Genomic DNA, 21858 nt, shown 5'->3' with positions numbered 1-21858 from the left:
CATTGAAAAGCAGGAGCTACTGCTAAATAAAGTAACAGCTAAATAAAAAGCAGACTATTAGTGTTTTAGCTCAGACTTACCTCCTCTGACTGGCACCTCTTTCCTAGTCTCTCCCTTTTCTTTCATTCATTTTTTTAATCTAATCGACGTGTTTTAACGTTACCAGGTTGCCATGTCGACAGAGAAATTGCATCTTTGACGTATGCACTTGGGTGCCATGGAAACTGCAGAGCGAACAGAGTCTGTGGTGGTAATCTGTTTACTGATGAAGATGATGTCCACAGCAGGCAAAAGCAACCCACAGGCCAGTGATACCAAACAAAGCAACAAAAAGATTCATGTTATATAAAAGAATGAATAAAAAGAAAAACTGTGTCTCGTTTCATACAGATAATAATGTAAGCAAATTTTCTAATGGTGAAAGTGCATATTGGTACTGAGCGTTAATGTTTTGCGTGTACAGTACTGCACGTCACCACAATATATACGGTAGCAGTGTTGTGCTTTATTTTAATGCCATGAAAAAATTACACCGTATAATCTTTAGTGTAAATTGAATTTTATAAAGTATAGAGTTATACAAGGCTGGCTCAGGTTACCCTGAATCCTTCTTTAGTCACACCACCATAGGATTAGGCTGCTGAGGGCTTCCTACAGAGCACTGAGTGTTTCTTCTTCACTCACCCTTCACTCTCTGAGCTTACACACCACTCTGGATTTAATCATTATTTATTATTACTTGGCTCTCTTCCAGAGTGTGTTTTTTTGTCCCGTCTTCCTCCCATCACCCGCAACTCGTCACGACAGATAGCTGCCTCTTCCTGAGCCTGGTTCTGCTAAAGGTGTCTTCCTGTTCATAACAAGTTTTTCCTTCCCAGTATTGCCAAGAGGCTGTTCACTTAGTGATAATTTGATTGTTGGGGATTTCTCTGTATGTTCATTGAACAAATTCCACATCATGGTCAGGCACCTTATTGACATCATGCAGCCCAAGGATACCCTGAGAACCTCTGGCTTTCAGGCAATGCTGGCATGTTAAAAAGAATGTGATCACAGAATTTATTCTAAATGCTTTATTACTCTAACAAATTAAATAAGAACATATAATACAAGGTGTCTCGAGTGTTTGATTACAATATAGCCTATTATTAACATTATTTAAATACAGTATCCAATGTCATTGAGTTTTACTGCAGCATTTAAACTAATATTCCTCAACATTATCCCACATCTTCTGAGGCTTTTCAGCAGAAATTTCAAGTTTGAGGTTTCAGGTGTCAGAAAACAGTTTCTCAGGCGATCATAACTGTGCATATAAGGAAAAAGTGGTGGTCAGTATGTTTACATCAAGAATTTTTTTTTTAAATCAATGTAAAAAGCAAAAGAGGGACTGAAGTATTCAGATTTGAGTTAATGTAGTTTAACCTGCCCTCTGAGTGGAAAAATATTTGCTTTCAGTGCTAAAAACAAGAACCACAAATGCTAATCGTGTTAGCATTGGTTTCAACACGTGACCCTCAATAAGCAGAATTACAATACAGGAACTAACAACTGAAACAGCTCTTACAGTATGTTATGTGGTCTGCTTGGTTCACGTTAACTTTGAATTGGAAACAAATGTATTACAACTTACAGTACATAAATTGAGGGATTATCAGAGTACTGATAGAAAATCTGAAACCTTAACTATGAATGTTTATGTAATGATATTCAGGCTGTGTTTAGGATTTCCTCAAACTGACAGCTTGATTAACAATCAACCACTTTCCACTTTGAAAACACAGTTTACATTTTAACAGCCCAATTAAATGTCTCCTGACCGAACTGTTGAGTCCTTGCTTCTTTTCTTTGTTTTACTCACTGACAGTCATGGCTGTCTTGGACAAATTATCGCTGAAAGTGCACTGGCTGCACAACATCTCCGTAAAGTGTAATGGGATGATTAAGCAAGGACTGATCTCAGAGATGTATGGTACAGACACCAATATTTCAGAATAACTTTTTAAGTGATACTAACTAGCCCACAGCAAAGAAAATGGAAGATTAGGGGCACTGTACTACACAACTTGTACTTTCTTCCAAATTTCTTCACATCTCCAACCTTCCTGATTAAGAACAGGCAAGATTTTATGAGCAACGTGACATAAATCTAAAGAGAAAACAAAGCTTGTTGTAATCACTGCCATGTCAAAACTGGAAAAAAAAGTGCAATAAAATTATCCACAATGTGATGAATCCATAGTAATGTGTCTGGAGCATCTAGGCATGTGCCACTCATCCTCCAAGGTTTGGCCTTCTGTGGTGACTCAACGTTACTCTCACAAGATCCAACTTTAACTGCTTTTTTGTGTTTTGCTTTGTTTTGTTGTGTTGTTTGTTGTTTTTTAAGCTTGGATCAGGACACCATAGGCTTCTTGTTTTAGCCCAGCATTGCAATCAAAATCTTCATGTTTCTCCAAACTGATGAGTGCCCAGTGTGCTTTTCGGCCCCTGTAATACCTTTTTCCTTTTACTTGGCAGCAGTTGGCTGAGAAACACTGAATCTGAGGACCAAAGAAATGGTGAGAGAAGCAGAATGAATAAATGAGAATAAAAAATACAATTTCCTTTTTTTTCCCTTTCCAAAAAAAAGAGGAAAGGTTATTACAGTCATTGTAAAAGCAGACATGTGACTGCAATGCGACTAAGTAATGTGTGCTGTGCTGTGATTCTTCTACCTTGTGATCTAGTGACTGGTAGGAAACGGGCCATGTGTGTTGATGGACTGTTGCAGCTTCTCTTCTTTGGCTCTTCTGCTGTGGCAAAGCTGGAAAACAAAACCAAAGTCATCTGAAGTTTCCCCTTAAAATGTTAAGTGCAGTACTTCCTATAACATTCACACCTAACAATAATTTACAATAAATTACAATAGAGCCAAATGCAGTAAATATGGCACAAATTAAAACTATAATTTTTTAAAAAGTGTCAGGAGGTTCAATAAAACCTCTATTTTTAAACAATTAAAAATCTCTGTCAATTATTTCATGGTTCAGTTTTTAAAAGGTTAAAAAAAGCCAACACGTAACCCTAGAACAGCCACGCGGCATCATTTTTACCCACTGATGCAACAGTATCAACAAAAGCAAAGATTTCACTTCTTGAATAAGTTTTTTTAATTACTTTCTCCAATGATAACAAATAAAAGAAGCTACTTTCAGCTTTCCCTTGCCACAAGGGGTCAACACAGCGGGTAGGCTTTGCATGATAGATTGGTCATAATCATGACCGTCATCAGCCTCTCTCCAGTTCCTTACAGGTTTAACACCCTGTTTGCATCCCATTCAAAACTCAAAAAAATGATTTTTTATCGTTCAATCAAACCCAGCTAACTCTGACTCATATAACAAAACATGAATGAAACATGAATTAAAAAACAGCATAAAAATGACTCCTGGCCAATTCTAGGTATAAATGTTTTTTTGTCGTTCTTGCTGTTGTTAGCATCTCACTGTTCTTTTTTCCATGAAGCTGTTCAGGAATTCGTCAATGTCAATGCGTCCTTCCAGGAAGTTTTCAGCCGTCTCCTCAGACTCCTCCTCTGCCTGGTGAGCTGCGACTTTTAACCGAGCCTGTAGAGTGCTTAGACTGCAACTCTGGTAGGGAGTAAAATAAAAAAACAAAGACAAAACATAAATGAAATACAAAATGATCAAAGAGTGTTTACAGGCAAACATGTCTGGGTTGATATCTATAAGCTCTTCTTTAGAGTATTGCTCAATCTAATGAGTACTGTTAAACAAATCCTTTTTCTGACGGTGAAGGGACCTTGTATTGGCCAAGTCAAGTAAAAAGACAATGTAAAATCTTCAGGATAACCTGCTGAAAGATTAAAGTAACTGTATGTATATATTTGAGCCTTTAATGTATACTTTTGACCTTGTGTGGATTAAAGAAAATTCAAAAGAAATTCAAACTTATGCACCCAATACTTGCTATTTAAAGTGAATAAAGATATATGCTGTGCAATCATTAAACCCTGGAAAAGTCAATTAAAAGCCAAAAAAATCACCACAACGTTCACGTCATTGATGAGTGTATATAAACCTCTGACCACAACTGTAGCAGACCGACATGTAGTCACCAATTAAGTCTGTATCTTATATTTTACTTTTTCTTTTTGTGCTTGGTTTTCTGGAAACTAAGCAGTCAATCAAGCTTAGCTTAACCCTCCTGTTAAGTTGGTTTCCAGGAACACCAATTATGCTCCTGGGTTAATTTGACCCGGGGCAAATTTACTCATCAAAAAGTGTCAGAAACACTAGCATTGATTATTTTACAATTTTCTTTTATAATTGTGATTTTTTTTTCTGTAGTGATGCAGATGACATGAGACATCTCTTCTGTTCTGGGTCAATCTGACCCGCAACATAACAGGAGGGTTAAGTAACAAAGAGTACTACAATTACACAGTTATACAATTCACAAGTTACACAGTATATTAAACAACCCAAGCTCAGTTTTAATCAACAAAATGATAAATCAGGATTGGAATAAACATATGAAAATGTCAAAACTCTCATTTCAAGACGTGTATTTGCACTAAACATGTATTACATGTAAAACCAGAGTGTGCTGGTGTGGCCATTTACCTCACTGAGTTCGTGCTGTCTCTGCATCTTTGTTTCAAAAGCTGACTTCATCTGAGTCAGCTGTTCATACTGTTAGCACAAGAGACAAAAACACATAATGAGCAGCAGGACAATGGCATGAACGAATATGTGAGCTATGTGTGTATGACACAGAGAGGAGACCGTGCCTTTGCAGTTACTGCGCCTAAACTCTGAAACCGTCTGCCTTTTCAAATTCTGACCTCTCTAACATTTTGAAAACCTGTCTGAACACACCTCTTTAATCCCTAGCTTTTTACGGTGACTGAGTTGTTTTGCTTTTGTGGCTTATCTTCTATTTTTCTATATTGATGTATATATTTATTACTTTTCTATTTTTCAGTTAGTACAGCATGTTGGTCAAACTGCATTTTTTAAAATGTGCTTATAAATACACTGACTTGACTTGATTATGAAACAAAGAGGAATTACGTATGAACTGACCTTGTAGAGCATCTCTTGTCTTTTTCCTTCCAGATGTGGCTCCATTTGAAGATTTTTCTCTGCAAAAACACATTGACACCAACTTAAATTAGAGTTTCACTTTCCTATGACTCGCAAGACCATCTATGAGAACAGGGGGGGAACTTACTGGCCATGTCCAGTATACTGTTGACCAACTCTTCTTTATCAGATGTGACCTGTTTCAGTTGTGGCAAACTCACAAAAAACTTGAGCAACACATCTTCGTTTTCAGACATATCTGACAACTGTGTCAGGCTGGGGGTGGATAAAGAAAAAAGTGGATAAATGGGCAGATATGTGAGAGTAATTATTTGATGTGTGTGCCCACTTACAAAAAACATGAAAAGCTTGTAACTTTTATTGTAGGTTCATTTTAATGGATAGAGACAGAATATTAACCAAAACCCTCAATGGAGTGAAGTCATTGTGTACGCTTAGAAGAAAAAAAACAACGTATAACGTTTTAACTGCTTCTTGACTGTCGGGTTGGTGCACTTTGGGTTATACTCAGCAGATTTCATACTCCAAACACGGCTCGTTGAGCTGAGCCCTAGCATTTTCTGCCAGTTCTGAATCATTTAGATCAGCGGTCCCCAACCCCCGGGCCTCGGACCGGTACCGGTCCGTGAGTTGTTTGGTACCGGGCCGCGAGAGTTGAGGCTCAGGTGTGAAATGTATGGTTTTCAGGGTTTTTATTGGTTTTCAGCGTTATTTTGTTATCGTTTTTATCATTAACTCTGTTTTCCTGGGTCTTTTCACGTGTGTTATGAATAAATCTTCTTTTTTTCAGTACCGTTACTAGTTTTATTTTGTTGTATTTATCCGCGACACCTTAAAGGCCGGTCCGTGAAAATATCGTTGGGCATAAACCGGTCCGTGGTGCAAAAAAGGTTGGGGACCGCTGATTTAGATGTTCACTAACAAACTTAGGACATGCCTCTACATGTGCTGAAAGATTTAAGTCATTTATGGCAAGAGTCTTACATGGTGTTCTGTCTTCAGATCACTAACAAGTTCTTCCCGTGTAGTTTCAGGTTGATCCACCACCTTTCTCATGATCATGCTCACCCCCTGGAGCAAGATTTTTATAGTTCTAGATTTTCCAAATACTTTTTGGAGATTTTTCTGGTTGATAATCTGTCTCTCACCATTAAAATGAAAAATTAGACACTATCGCTTTCTTTGTAAGTGAGCAACTTATAAATTCAGCATTATTTATAATTATTTCCATCACTTTACATAAACAGATATTGAATACATCAATAATGGTATGAAATAATGTTTGTCACGAACAAACATTTCACACTGTGCAAACATTTTAATTTGAAATCATTAAGGAATACTTTACTTCATGTCACAGAGTTCAGGAAAAGACTCAGGAATCTCAGGCATCTTGTACACGTGTCCATTTAGTCTAGTCTAGAAGAAACAGAAGTTATATATTCACATCACAATCTTCAGTGTATTAATGTCTGAACACTAGAGCTGTGTCGGACTGTCCAATGCTAGTTCGCTGAGTAATTTTGTCTGATGCTATCTGCTTCTTCCTGTAATGTGTAATGTGCATGCACTAGTGGCACTAATATTGGCCAGCATGAGATTAAAGTTTTATTTGAGTGACCTAGAAAGTCCACATTAGTTGTATGGAGTGTTAATGACAGCGCAAGTTGTAGATCTGTTGGCAGGACACCATGGCTTGTTTCCCAAGCTTGGATTTTTTCTTCATTCGCTGATTTGTTTTGTTTTCACTTTTGGTTTAACTCTGGTTAGGTTCATGTGCTGAAAACTACTTGATTAGGTTCAACAAAAAGTTCTGGTTTGGGGTAAAATACATCCTTGAGTTCCACCAAATTACCTTTAAATTTGGCCAATTTCCCCATCAGTGACATTTTCTCAACCATTCGTGGGTTGCTTCCAGCCCGGCTAATGTTTACATTTACAAAGCAATCTTTATTAAACAGAATTTGTGCTGGAAGCAGTCCAGAACCTGGGATATAGGTGGAGGAACCTACAAATTTTTGATCAATGCTTTTATCTGGTTGGGGAAGGTGATGCTTTGCTTGCTATATGCTTGACTGTTACCATTCCATTTTTATACACTGTGCATCAATTGCATACCTCTGAATCTCCAATAGGTACAGGCAGTGGCAGGTCAGAAATTATTCCATATGGCGCTGGAGCTCGAGGGGGCCCAAGGGCACTATCGACCCCTGGGTGAGGCATTGGCGCAGGGGCTGGACCAGAAGGTGGTGTCTGACTGGGTCCCATGTGGCGAGAACCAAAGTGAAAAGCCGGATTGGGGTAAGGTGCTATACCTGATGATTTGTACATACTGCTCCAGTGAAAAAAGGAAAGAATGAAAGGCATGACATCAATGTTTAAATGATGTGGAAAAAATATATCGAACTGCTTTTTAGAACCACTTTAAAATAATATTTAAAATAAGACCACACTTGAAAAATATACGAACTTTCTTAGAATGCCATAAGAAAGTACTGAGAAATAAGTGTCTTATATTCTCAATGACAGAAGGAGGAGACTTACTAAGGAAAGCCAGAAGGACCGCTAGACATCAAGGCGGGAGGACTTTTCCAGAACTCGTCAAGCAGACTTTGGATGACCTTTCCCAGGTCTGAGTGCATCCCAAACTAGAACATATATAACAACAACTAAATACAGTAACATGGATAAAATTAAAGCATGAATTAACAGAAGAACCTAAAATAAGTGGATTTACTTCACAATGAACCAATGAAAGAAACAGAAAAAAGCAAACAAGTACATGTTTTTGCAGCTGATGAACACCTGGTTTATGTGCACAGCTGTGCATCGACGACAGCTCTCCCCACTCTATCTGGATCAATTTAATTATGTATTAAATTATTTTTTTAAATTTGGTTACATTCAAGATGCTTTCTAAAGTATGCTATTTATTTATTTGTGTGTGCAGATGATGTATTATAGCTTTAGAACACTGGATTACATATACGTATTTCCAAGTAAACTGGATAATAGAATTAGACTATTCTTCTTGGTTGAAGACACAGAGCATTTGATCGGTGGTGAGAAGACCTACTGCTCAGGCTTGGAAACCCCCTGACTTTAAGTTACTTATTTCACTTTCACTTTTAGTCAGATGAGAAATGTAGTTATCTTGGACACTACCATGAGTAATGATCTTTCAACTTGTCCTGCTGCTTTCACAGCAATGCTGTCACTTTGCAGCGTTTTACTTCCCTTTGTTTCTCTCTCTCTTTTTTTCCACACAGATCATTGAAAAACAGAAACAAAAAAGAAAACCACACACACATTTGTGCAATGACACTTTAAACAAAAAAAGTGTTATCTGTGTCATTTTAAGTATGGATTCAGGATGCCATAATTTATAATTCTTGTTTAAGATCTGAAAAAAACCCTCTTTAATTCTCAAAAGCTACTTACATTAGTGATGAGGGGGCTCTTGATCATAGTGCCATTATTGCTGTCCACTAAATGATGACCAACAGGGGGAAAGACACTAACCACTGGTTTCTCCTGGGGGAACTGAGGAGGCAGCAAACTGAAATGAAGGGTAACAAAAGAGAAGTGTTTAACTTAGCTAACATTAAAGGGTTTAACTATCAACAATTTACAGCCCAGATAATATAATCTAGTTATGATGTAGTATTGCTGGATAATCAATAAACATTACTTGATAATCAATAGGAAACAAGTCAATTATGCAGGAAGCAAATGAGAACTTCACTGATAAACAAAGAAACAGACTTTATAAGAGCAGGATTATTGAAAATGTAGGTATTTATTGTGTCATAAATTTTGTTCTTGGGATTAGTAAGACCTGTGTTTACCTGCTGTTACATGCCAAAGTGGCATCTGTCAAAAAATGTTTATGGCAAATACAGTTCTCAAATACCCAGACCCAAACCAATTATTGGACAGTCCTCCACACCTATAAAGCATATATTATATATATTATATAACCCCATATTTTCTTTATAGGTGACAAAAATAGAAGCAGAAATGGGAGTGAATGTGTGACAAAGGTTTTTCCTAAGAGCTCTCACAAACATTTGACTACCTAATGTGAGAGTTATTAGAGCCTATGGCACATATTTGGGTTCTCAACCGGCTTTACTAGTTTTTCTTGTCTCATCTTCTTTGTGGAAATCTGAAAATTTCTATCTTGTTTCTCGTGTAATGTTAGCCTTCTTTTGTATTAATTTACAGTCAGATTTCAATCAGTGGTGTAAGTACAGACTGACTTTGAGGCACACAAACCATTGTCTGTTGATAATCTGAAATTACTGTATGCAGTGTGACAAAAAGTTTCAGAAAAGAGGCCCATAAAATCCAAAATCCTTTTTGGCCTAACCCATGTTGACAGTCATAATGCTGGGTATGTTTAAGCAGCCTCCAGCATGGCTGCTATTATTCCCATTCTGACCACTCTTTTAAACTGACCCAAATTTCATCTAAAAAACACGGCTGGTTATAACAGGCTCTGGCAACAATACAGCAGTTTGCAGTCCACAGTCTCCAAGCCTGAAGGCAATGCGGTACATGAGATGCTATTATCATTACCCAATGGTGTGAGACTCCCAGTGCAAAGTTCAATGCAATTACTGAAAATAAAAACCAAGCAGAAATGCAAGAGAATATAATGATAGTAGTGAGAGATCTAAAAAAAAAAAAAGCAGCCAGATGTATATGAGAAAATGACCTCCAATGTGAGCTTAGGTAAGGCTCTTTGTTTTCACAGCCATACAATTAGAACTATACAATTAGTATAAATGTACTCACATGTTAACACTAATGGTTGAATTGTTGACTGTGAATGGTATTCTGTATTCCACATCCTTCTGGATTTCTGCAAGGCTGTAAAACAGGAACAGGGCCAGAAATTTGAAGATTTATCAACATGCAATCAAAAGAAGATGCAAAAGAAGAATTATACACCTAAGGTCAAGGTTTATGAAATTCTGCTAGTTTGAAGAGCAAATGATAGATTCAGTATTTATCCTCACCCAACAAATTCTGTCGGTGAGGGATTAAATGGCACAGAAGGTGAACATAGTTTTCATGAATAAGTAAATGCAATCTATTTATGGTACTTAGTAGTTGATCGTTGGGGAAAAGGTAGGGAAAAAAAAGTTGTTTCACAAAAAAGAGCAATTAATACACTTGACATGTTAGGTTTTAAAATCACACACAAGTGTCTGTCAGTGTCTGATAATAATGAACTTTCCCTTCCACTGCCTCTAATGCTGCTGATACCACTATTTATCTGAATAACTGCAGTTTCACCAGATAAACTGCACCAGTGAAATGATGGAATAATTGTAATGCCACACTGTTTATAAAATCACAACTTGAAAAAATAGGGCAAAGAAGGTTCATGTTGAAGTTGGTCCGGAAGTCAATATAAGGGGTTTAAACAGTCAGCACCCCAAAAAATCAATTACCATGTCAAAGCAGCGTGTAGAAAACCTTAACCTTACACCTAGTAACATCAGTGTCATCATATGAGAAGCATTCAACAGAGCTCCATAGCATCTAAAAGCACATGATCTGCATTTGATATGCTTGGTTCCTTCTCAGAAACTGTGTAATCCCTTTTCTTTGTCACACACGTGGCATAATTCGCATTAGGAGATAGAAGACTGTGACTCCTCAAGAAATGAACCACAACAGTGGGTTTATAATAATAATAATAATAATAATAATAATAATGGATACTTTATTGATCCCCATGGGGAAATTACTTGTTTTTCTCTGCATTTGACCCATTCACTCAGTGAAGCAGTGGGCAGCCCACTATGGTGGCTTACGCTGGAAACATTCGTTGATAAACAAAGGCTAATACTTTAATCTCCACTTCTCAGTAACAAGCTCATTTTAAAACTACATGCATGGCAAACACATGACCACAGGACATGTTCAGCCACGAGCCCTAAAAATAGACCCTGTCATTTAATGCTAACATAGCACGCGCTAATTAGCCATGAGAAAAGGCTAGCAAGATTAGCTTACAAACCAGACTAAGGGGCTTCACAAAAGTGGGTTTACCTAAAATAGTATTACATAATTTGAATATTTAGAGAACAGATGGGATAAATGTGGTCGATAATAAACGAAAAGTTGGTTGCTAGCATGAGGTACTTTTAACTTAACTATGAGAAGTAGCTAGCTCTGAGAAGTAAACAGCAGGTGTGTTGGTAAACTGAGTGAGGGTGTTTTCTATTTAACCCCATTAAAATGTTCAGGAAACATCGTGGTGACCATAAAACAATCTCACGGGTCGGGTTTTGGGGTGACGGATCGTTATTACCTCGGGTGGGCAGCTTTTAGGGACTCGATCTGCCGCTGTCTCTGTTGCTGTAAGCTGTTCAGAGGAGGGAGAGATCCAGAGCCTTTGGAGGTTGGGAAAAACCAGTTCATTCTCTTCTGGAGAAACCACTGACCGGACTTGGCGAATCTAAAGGCCGAGTAAAAACGAAGAAGAAATGGAAGAGAAAGTCAGCATGAGCGGTACACGGTGTGGAGATTTGCGGCGCTGACCGCTGTTAGCTGTTTGACTCTCGGTTTCTCGTCCTCACAAGGTGTACTTTCTGTATATGTTACAAAGTCGGATGGCATATCCTCATTTGTTGGTTAAAGTGTCAGTTCCGGTTTATCTCCCAAGAGCTGTGTGTAAATGTCACCCAGTCATTAATATCATGCGAGAGATTAAGGCTAAAGGAAGAAAACAACCTAGCTAATAACAGCTTGATCAACTTATTTACGTGTTACGTCACGCAAACGCCTACGTAGAGCGCAACTTCCTGTTTTCAACCTTTTTTCACAATAAAATATGAGAATAACATATTTTTGGGGATTGGACCTTATAATAAACTATATGAGATTTAAGAATAAAGCAGCAAAACCATTTTAAAAATGCAATTTTTTAGTAACATAAATGATAATAATTTTGTGGGTGTTAAAACGTTTTAGGGTGAGCATGGGTCCCTCTTTATGTAGGACTCCACTACATTTTTATCACTTGTCCCACACATTCAGATATTGTTCCAAATTTTTGTTTTTAAAATCCATCCTCTAGGATGTCTGTGAAGGTTCTCAGTCATCCAGGTCATCGTAGTCAAAAGAGCTTGCAAAGAAAAGCGTCTGGACTTCTTTAAGTTGCTTGAAGACGTTTCACCTCTCATCCGAGAAGCTACTTCAGTTCTAAGGTCAAATGGTGGAGAGTCCCAGATATAAACCTAGTGGGAGTATCCCCCCACAGAGGGACAAAAGGACCCCCTGATGATCCTCTAATCGCCTGAGCTAAGGTGTGAAACTGGGTGTGGATCCCCATCAGCCAGAGTTTCGGGTGAGTTCATTGTGAAACCTGGCCCCACCTTATCATGCGAATTCCTGAGGTCAGATGGCCCAGGATGTAAGTGGGCGTTAAGGCGTCTGGGAAGGGATCTCAAAACTGGATTATAGATGGCAGAGAGTTGGTGTCGTAAACCACCGCCTCTGTTCAAAGATGGTCGCTCACAGTGGACATAGATGGCTTCTTTCACTCCTCTGAAAGAAGCCATCTATGTCCATCTATGGGGGTTACTCCCACTAGGTTTATATCTGGGACTCCCACCATTTGACCTTAGAACTGAAGAAGCTTCTCGGATGAGAGGTGAAATGTCTTCAAGTAACTTAAAGAAGTCCAGACGCTTTTCTTTGCAAGCTCTTTTGACCATCCTCTAGGATGCATATTCTTCTAAAGTGTGAAGAAAGTAGCAATTTCACCATTGGTCTTCTCCCTTTTTTGTCAGTTATTTCTGAGTCTAACAAGAAACCTGTAGCTAAAAAGGAATCTGAAAGAAATAGGCAGCTGCAATGTGAGAATGTAGATAGGCAGAATTTGATGGTAGTCTGTAGGATGACTTGAGAAATCAAGAAGAAGTAGCAAGTGAAGGCAGACACAAGGATTTAATAGTGGAAGCTTAAGAAGGAATAACGTTGCACAGGGAAAAATTGTCACAGGCTCTGGGTGGTAGGGAAGAGTTCCCAGATATCTGGAAGTGGTAGAGCTGAAGTGGTGAAGGAAATTGCCAAAATGGTTTTTGGTATTTTCTCTGGATAGAGAAAAGAAGACAAGGAGGCTTTGCGGTGAATATGGAAATGCAGGAAAGTATTCAAAAGAAGAGGTTAACAAATAAATATCAGGGAGATGAAGAAAGTCAACAGGAGTACCGGGAGGGTTTTGATCCTAGTGATTTGCTAAATGATGATGATGATGATTTTTAAAGTTGACATAAAGTATATTAAAAAACCAAAACACTCCAAAAAACTCCAAAACTCAAAGAGGTTTTCAAAGGTGGTTGAAAAATATCCCAATAATTTATCTCACAACTGATCATAGTCAGGTGTACAGTTTAGATTTTATTCTTTGCACTGACAATACTGCATCCAGTTCCACTGTATATATATAGTGACGATAAAAATTATTGTACTTATCAGTCCTAGCATAACTAAGTCAACATAACTTTAAGTTAATTCTTGAGTATGCCCATCAACTTTCAGTTTCTTAAAGATAATTTAATACATATTATAATGCAACACAATTACCAACCATTCAAGCAAACATGGCATATATTTTTTTTCTTAAAATATGGGAATCAAATACAGGGGAGAAGGCCAAGGCATGCTGGATCCCCCACCCCAAGATCACGATTCATGGTGAACATGTAACACTTCTTATCACATACTTTTGAAACATTTTTATCTCAAACATTTGCTCAAAAGTTTGGATTTAAACTAAAGTGCATTTAAAGTACGAAATTGTAAAACCAAAGCCAACCTTCTTTAAAACATATTTCCTTCCTTTATGCTCCATAACAAGGCAAAGTGAAATTATTTAAAACAGTTGCTTTTTGCCCAGAAGAGACAACCATCTGTGTTTTTAGCCCTTGTGATAAAAACCGGAGCTTTAAGCACTTGAAACTATTTTTATCTTTAAATCCTTTCTATGACCACTCAGACCATATTCCCTTCATCAAAACTACATTGAACTATAACTTTCACAAAAGCAAGATCAATCTACTGATAAAAATATTTTTTGGCAACACCAATTTGGAAACATTTATGTTGTTCGTGTTCAAAAATTTGATAGGAGTAAAAGATCATTTGGACCTGTTTTTGTTTTTGTTTTGTCAACAAAAGGGGATGATAAAACCATGGAGATGGCATCAGTTTAAAAGAGACAAGTGGATGGTTCACTCACAATATTATTTTGCTTTACTTCATACACAGTCCCTGTAAATGCTTTCTAGGCTTGGTAATGCAATTCCCAGCAACTTACTTGCTATCATTACTGTCTTTCTAATTGCCTTTTTCTGTCCCTCAGAGGCATTTCCAAACAAACAGTACAGAAATTCAACACACTTTCAACAAAAGCCCAGCAGAACATGTAAAGCATTTTAGACTTTGAAGGCTAAAAGTTTCTGCAAAAATATAAATTCAATGCCTGTCTTATTTAAATAACTCAGAAGTCACATATGACTTTTCAGGTATTAGTAAAGGGCAAGTGTCTGGAAAAACAGTTACACAATGTTTTCCTCTTCAGCTTTCTTAAAACGACTCAGATCATACTCACTTCAATTCTGTAAAGAAGCACAGAACAATCATGAATGACAAAAAACACATGACAGAATCATGACTGTTTGTCAGCTTCATACTTCAATGGAAATATCATAGCAAACCATGTTGGTTTGCAAGACCATACACTCTACAAACACATCAAATAAAACACCATAGGAATGATCCTTCAAAGTATAGCCTTAGAAAAACTGCGGGCAGAAAGAGCTAGCGATTCCCAGGACTACTCTCACTCATAGTTTGCCTCAGCTGTCAAACATGGCCAAAGTCTTGAGTTAATGAGAAGTTAATGAATTATCACTGTTGTACGTAACTACAGCAACATTAGCTCAGATGAAGCTGCTTTTAAAGTTGATTACGTAACATTTAAATCCAGTTTTGAGAGCCTTGATGCTCGGTAAAAGTATTTTAATATAATACCATTTACTCAATCCAAAATCTGTTGCTGCCATTACTGTGATCGTTTTCCAGAAAGTTAAAATTTGAAAATGACCCAAAATCATAAATAGCACACATTTCAGATGCAGTTGTTCACATGACCATTAAATGTCACACCGTCTTAGATTGTGACCAAAGGACATAACTACCTATGTGGAAGTAATCACCAAACCAAAAAAACAAAAACACACTTTTGTTTTATTCTTTAATTATTCTAGAGCCACTCTGAACATATTCCCTTTCTCACTGCTCTACAGTAGAGCAATAAGCAATCATCCATGACAGAGAACGTGTGCAGTACAGCACTACTCCATCAGCTTCATGCTCAAAAGAGAATATCACAACTCATCATCGTGGTTAGCGAGACCATACACGCTAGAAACACATTCCTCAAGTCAAAAACTAAAGAAATGATCCCTGAAAGTATAGTCTTAGCACAACTGAGGATGGAAACAACAAGTCACTCTCAGTACAATTATTCTCACTCAGGGTGTTGATCTTTTAGAAATCGTCTTATTATCTAATGTTACTGTTTGTCTGTTTGTTATGAGTTATGAGTGTCTAGGGTGCCAACCTCTGCCGCACCTCGAGGTGCTGACAAAGGACACATTTTACATAGAACAGCACACAACATACATAGAACCAAATTTCAAACTGCATTTACGTCTCATTATCTGAGCTGATGTTACTGTTTGACCAGTTTTGACAGCTGAGGCAAACCATTAGTGAGAGTGACTATCCTGGGAATCACTAGCTCTTTCTGGGCATTGCTTAGCTAAGACTGTACTTTTAGGGATTGTTTCTATAGTTTTTGATTTAAGGATTGTGTTTCTAGCGCGTATTGACTTGACATAATTAGCTGCGATGTTTCCTTTTTTGAGCTTTGATGAAGAGAATATGATCTGAGTTGTTATTAGACAATACTTTAACCACAGAAAACACAGGTTCAGCCATCCCATGCAAGCCCCTTCATATGTAAGCAGAGTAGTTGCTGTATTAACAAATCAGAAAAAAAAACTTGTCGAAAGTCTCTATATGAACTGTTCTTCTTTTTTTAGTGAGTAACAGCGACCAGTCTGTTGAACAAGAATTTCTTACACTTGGACTAAATGTTGTCAGTGTACCAGCTCTTCAAGCAGGTCAAGACATCTAGTGACCACTTGTATTATTGGTCTCAGATAATAGCTTATTGAAATAAAAACCAAGATTTGCAGATACACAAGTGCAAGGGAGCATAATGTGTGATCTATAAATAGCAGCCAGAGGTGTACAAGAAGAAGACCTTAAATGTGAGATTGGCCAAATTTTGATCAAGTAGTGCTCTTTGTTTTAATCCCACCTGATAGGCAGACAAATGGACTTGCATGTTAATCTAGTCATCTAGTGCCCACTTGTATTATTGGTCTAGGGTTAACAATTTATTAGATAATTTCAGCTTAGCACTGACCTTTACTTGACCATTTAAAACCAGAAATTACCAGATGGAGAAAAAAAACAGCAACACAGCACAGGACTTCCACTCTTATCTGATTCACTATCTCACTGAGCCACAGGGAAGTAATAATGAGCTATTAAACAGATAAATGTTACACAAATTTTTCAGTGCCTGTTTAACACTTCTACAACCACTCTGATCATATTCTCTCTCTTACTGCTCCACAGTAGAGCAATAAGCAATTATCAATGACAAAGAACATGTGCATCACAGTACTACTCCATCAGCTTCATGCTCAAAAGAGAATATCACAACTCATCATCGTGGGTAGCAAGACCATACACTCTAGAAACACGTTTCTAAAGGCAAACCTTATAGAAATGATTCCTGAAAGTATAGTCTCAGGTTACAGGAGGGTTAAAACTGCATCTCATTCATGGTAGCATCATTCTTACTCACGGTTACTTCAGTGGCTCATCCAAAGATACCAGTGCTTTTCTTCCTTATTTTAAGAAATAGTTAAGAAATGTGCCACTAAAACACATTTACTTATTTATTTGATAGATTTGAGATATTTTTTTTAAGTTTATGGTGTGGCAATCAAATTGAGTCATCCTCATGAGTCGTAGTCCTGTCTGACTGAGAATTTTTTTCTGTTCTCTTTGCTTAAAATCTAGCTGTTCTCTATCATATTGAGAGTATCTCTCTCCACTCCGTTACATATTCCATATATACGGGGTTGAGAGATAGTCTCTTGCTCAGAGAACCAAGGTTACAGTGTAACCATACGTTACCCCCAACATTTGGTGACTTTTATCTAAAAATTAATTTTCCAGAATGATGTTTGCTTAATCATTTTTTAGAACTCTCACGATTGCATGACACACTATACTAAAACTCATGTAAGTTAAGACTACACTTTCTATAGTTTCTGATTTGAGAAATGTGTTTCTAAAGTGTATGGTCTTGCTAACCACGATGATTACTTGTAATACTTCTAAGCATGAAATAGATACAACATCTAACATTTTATCTAAAAATTTATTTCTCAGAATGAAGTTTGCTTGACCATTTTTTTAAAACACTCATGATTGAATGACACACTATACTAAAAATCATAACAAACAGACAAACAGTAACATTAGACAATGAGACGATTTCTAAAAGATCAACACCCTGAGTGAGAATAATTGTACTGAGAGTGACTTGTTGTTTCCATTGGCAGTTTTGTTAAGACTATACTTTCAGGGATCATTTCTATAGTTTCTGACTTGAGAAATGTGTTTCTAGAGTGTATGGTCTCGCTAACCACGATGATGAGTTATGATATTCTCTTTTGAGCATGAAGCTGATGACAGTGTTGTGCTGTTTCATCATTGATGATTGCTTATTGCTCTACTGCAGAGCAGTGACGAAGGGAATATGTTCAGAGTGGTTGTAGGAGTGTTAAAAAACAAAACAATTGCTGAAAAATATTTATGTAGCATCTATTTACTTATTGGTCAGTGCTTCTCTGTAGCACAGTGAAGACAAGAGTGGAAGTCTTATCTAAATTTAAAAAACCTTGTTTGTTGTTTATGTTGTTTTGCACCTGGTGATTTTTTGTTTTAAATAGTCAAATAAAGATCAGTGCTAAATAGAATTATCTAATACAGTGGTTCTCAGAACAAATATTGCTTAAATAATTTTCTTTCCACTAAGCAATGTATCAAAACTACATCTAAGCCAGCATCACTACAGTCATAGATAAAAGCAGTCAAGCCAATATTTTTTTTTGTACATTCATGCAACCACTCACACATTTCTCAAATCAGAAACTATAGAAAGTGTAGTCTTAACTTACATGAGTTTTAGTATAGTGTGTCATGCAATCGTGAGAGTTCTAAAAAATGATTAAGCAAACATCATTCTGGAAAATTAATTTTTAGATAAAAGTCACCAAATGTTGGGGGTAACGTATGGTTACACTGTAACCTTGGTTCTCTGAGCAAGAGACTATCTCTCAACCCCGTATATATGGAATATGTAACGGAGTGGAGAGAGATACTCTCAATATGATAGAGAACAGCTAGATTTTAAGCAAAGAGAACAGAAAAAAATTCTCAGTCAGACAGGACTACGACTCATGAGGATGACTCAATTTGATTGCCACACCATAAACTTAAAAAAAAAACCCTCAAATCTATCAAATAAATAAGTAAATGTGTTTTAGTGGCACATTTCTTAACTATTTCTTAAAATAAGGAAGAAAAGCACTGGTATCTTTGGATGAGCCACTGAAGTAACCGTGAGTAAGAATGATGCTACCATGAATGAGATGCAGTTTTAACCCTCCTGTAACCTGAGACTATACTTTCAGGGATCATTTCTATAGGCTTTGCCTTGAGAAATGTGTTTCCAGAGTGTATAGTCTCGCTAACCACAATGATGAGTTGTGATATTCTCTTTTGAGCATGAAGTTGATGACAAAGTGTTGTGCTGTTTCATTATTGATGATTGCTTATTGCTCTACTGTGGAGCAGTAAGAGCGAGAATATGATCAGAGTGGTTGTAGAAGTGTTAAACAGGCACTGAAAAATTTGTGTAACATTTATCTGTTTAATAGCTCATTATTACTTCCCTGTGGCTCAGTGAGATAGTGAATCAGATAAGAGTGGAAGTCCTGTTTAAGATTAAAGAATTTGTGTTGCTGTTTTTTTTCCCATCTGGTGATTTCTGGTTTTAATGGTCAAATAAAGGTCAGTGCTAAGCTGAAATTATCAAATAAATTGTTAACCCTAGACCAATAATACAAGTGGGCACTAGATGACTAGATTAACATTCAAGTCCATTTGTCCGCCTATCATGTGGGATTAAAACAAAGAGCATTACTTGATCGAAATTTGGCCAATCTCACATTTAAGGTCTTCTTCTTGCACACCTCTGGCTGCTATTTATAGATCATACATTATGTATGGGCAGAAATCTGTGCCATCAGAAACTTTTTGAATAAGTTAAATTTGAATTCTGAATTATAAGTTGAATAAATGCTTTTAAAAACTGAATATGAATTAGCCTAATTTGAAATTCAATTTATTGGTTCGAAAATGATCATCACTTAATTGAAATTGAATTTTATATTTTGAAAATGAATTCATTTGCTTTGAAACCGTATTTTATCCTTTAAAAATGTAGCTCTCGAATAATTTCAGATTCACTTCTCACCATTCAGTTTCAGTTCTACAATTCAATTTCAGTTCCAAAATTCAGTTTTTTGGGACTTACATCCGGTTTTGGTTCAAGAGTAATCGAGCGCAGATTAATAGAACTACGTTTTACTAGCGGACCGAAAGTGTTACTGACGGGAATCTACAGCATCTTGAGCTGAATTAAGACATCAGAAGTCATTTGTTATGTCGAATGACCAGCGGATAAACTCTCAGGTTGGTAATAAATGTATTACATGTATAAGAACAAGCGTCATGTTAACAAATGATAGCCGTACAGTAACTTTTATGCTTATTGTAGCTGTTAGCTCAAAACGCTAATTTAGCGTAGTTTGCCCTGAATTCAGCTTTGACAAACAAATATAATCGACTGTTTCTAGTAGAATTCCAAAGTTGTCATCTTGCACCCTCTCAGAGTCCTGTATGCTTGCAGAGACCCCTACAGTAGGGAAACATGCAAAACAGTGTCCAAACCTTTGTATTTTAGCTTTATTTATGTCTTACACAGCATCCCAACTCTTTAGCTAACTTAATAACTTTAGCTAAAGTGAATAGTTAGTCTAATTCATTAGACTCCCATAATTATGCTCCCATGCACTTGTGTATCTAGAAATCTTGGTTTTTATTTCAACAAACTATTATCTGACACCAATAATACAAGTGGCCACTAGATGTCTCTACCTGCTTAAAGAGTTGGTAGACTGACAACATTTAGTCCAAGTGTAAGAAATTCTTCTTCAACACTTGTCTCTGTCACTCACTAAAAAAAGAAAATGTGTGTAAAGTCCCTTAAATAAGCATTTGTTTTCTCATTTTCAGTTATTAATACAACTACTAAATTCGACTTACACATGAAGGGACTTGCATAGAATGATTGCACCTGTGCTTTTAGTGCTATGACACCAGCTTAGTGAAATATATTTAAAGCATTTCCTAGAACCACTCAGATCATATTCCCTTTGTCAAAGCTCCAAAAATTAGCAATGAACAGTCATCAATAACAAAACACATGACAAAATCATGGTTGTCTGTCATTTTCAAAAGCGAACATCACAACTCATCATCGCGGTTAGCGAGACCATACACTCTAGAAATACATTTCAAAAACTATCGAAATGATCCCTGAAAGTACAGTCTTAATTAAGCAATGGCCATAAAGAGCTATTGAGTCCCAGCACAGTCACTCTCACTAATGGTTTGCCTCAGCTGTCAAACATGGCCAAAGTCTTGAGTTAATGAGAAGTTAATGAACTATTACTGTTGTACGTAATTACAGTAACATTGGCGCAGATAAATCTGAAGTTAGAGTTGATTACGTAACATTTAAATCCAGTATTGAGCGCATCAATGGTTGGTAAAAGCAGTTAAATATAATACCATTTACTCAATCCAAAATCTGTAGCTGGCATTACTGTGATCGTTTGCCAGGAAGTTAAAATTTGGAAATGACCAGAAATTGTAAATAGTGCACATTTCAGATGCAGTTGTTCACATGGCCATTAAATGTCACAATGTCTTAAACCATGACCGAAGCCCATAACTACATATGTGGGAGTAATCAGTAGACAAAATAAAATAAATTTACTGGTTCTTTTAACTCTTCTAGAGCCACTCTGATCAAATTCCCTTCCTCAGTGCTCTACAGTAGAGCAAAAGGTAATCATCAATGACAGACCATGTGCAGTACAGCACTACTCTATCAGCTTCATGCTCAAAAGAGAAAATCACAACTCATCATCATGGTTAGCGAGACCACACACTGTAGAAACACATTTCTCAAGTCAAAAACTATAGAAATGATCCCTAAAAGTACAGTCTTAGTTACGCAATGCCCAGAAAGAGCTAGTGATTCCCAGGACAGTCATTCTCACTAATGGTTTGCCCCAGCTGTCAAAACTGGTTAAACATGAACATTAGCTCAGACTTAAATGCAGTTTTGATTTGGTAACCGCTGTTCTATGTAAAATGTGTCCTTTGTCACCACCTCGAGGTGTGGCGGAGGCTGGCACCCTAGACACTCAAAAGTAAAATA

At 37.0% G+C, this 21858-nt stretch overlaps 1 protein-coding gene, 5 non-coding genes and 3 pseudogenes across 6 annotated transcripts; 3 read left to right on the top strand and 6 right to left on the bottom strand.

Moving 5' to 3' along the window:
• Positions 1–1497: 1497 nt before the first annotated feature.
• vps37a (VPS37A subunit of ESCRT-I) lies at positions 1498–11908 on the bottom strand. The gene is made up of 12 exons (XM_085410336.1): positions 11440–11908; positions 9912–9986; positions 8553–8670; positions 7656–7759; positions 7230–7443; positions 6460–6530; positions 5239–5366; positions 5091–5149; positions 4629–4697; positions 3489–3632; positions 2718–2806; positions 1498–2543 (listed from the first exon to the last, which is right to left on the bottom strand). Exons 1-11 carry the CDS (start codon positions 11547–11549, stop codon positions 2726–2728), a joined length of 1173 nt encoding a protein of 390 aa, XP_085266462.1. The 5' UTR covers positions 11550–11908; the 3' UTR covers positions 1498–2543; positions 2718–2725.
• Positions 11909–14725: 2817 nt separating this feature from the next.
• On the bottom strand, positions 14726–14931 carry LOC146668437 (small nucleolar RNA U3). The gene has a single exon (XR_014912201.1). It is a non-coding gene; the product is annotated as a small nucleolar RNA U3 (small nucleolar RNA).
• A 473-nt stretch (positions 14932–15404) lies between these two features.
• On the bottom strand, positions 15405–15618 carry LOC146668436 (small nucleolar RNA U3). Its single transcript, XR_014912195.1, has one exon. It is a non-coding gene; the product is annotated as a small nucleolar RNA U3 (small nucleolar RNA).
• A 344-nt stretch (positions 15619–15962) lies between these two features.
• Positions 15963–16091, top strand: LOC146668435 (small nucleolar RNA U3; annotated as a pseudogene).
• A 718-nt stretch (positions 16092–16809) lies between these two features.
• LOC146668434 (small nucleolar RNA U3) lies at positions 16810–17023 on the bottom strand. The gene has a single exon (XR_014912199.1). It is a non-coding gene; the product is annotated as a small nucleolar RNA U3 (small nucleolar RNA).
• An 829-nt stretch (positions 17024–17852) lies between these two features.
• LOC146668433 (small nucleolar RNA U3) lies at positions 17853–18056 on the top strand (annotated as a pseudogene).
• Positions 18057–18963: 907 nt separating this feature from the next.
• Positions 18964–19169, top strand: LOC146668432 (small nucleolar RNA U3). Its single transcript, XR_014912198.1, has one exon. It is a non-coding gene; the product is annotated as a small nucleolar RNA U3 (small nucleolar RNA).
• A 1595-nt stretch (positions 19170–20764) lies between these two features.
• Positions 20765–20964, bottom strand: LOC146668431 (small nucleolar RNA U3; annotated as a pseudogene).
• Positions 20965–21433: 469 nt separating this feature from the next.
• On the bottom strand, positions 21434–21645 carry LOC146668430 (small nucleolar RNA U3). Its single transcript, XR_014912196.1, has one exon. It is a non-coding gene; the product is annotated as a small nucleolar RNA U3 (small nucleolar RNA).
• Between the last annotated feature and the right edge of the window lie 213 nt (positions 21646–21858).

This window comes from Rhamphochromis longiceps, linkage group LG6 (assembly GCF_057381845.1).
Source record: "Rhamphochromis longiceps isolate RC_006_pf linkage group LG6, R_longiceps_female_GT1.1, whole genome shotgun sequence".
NCBI classification, from domain to species: Eukaryota; Metazoa; Chordata; class Actinopteri; order Cichliformes; family Cichlidae; genus Rhamphochromis; species Rhamphochromis longiceps.
The sequence above is the reverse complement of the archived record's forward strand: the minus strand, read 5'-3'. Positions and strand labels throughout refer to the sequence as shown.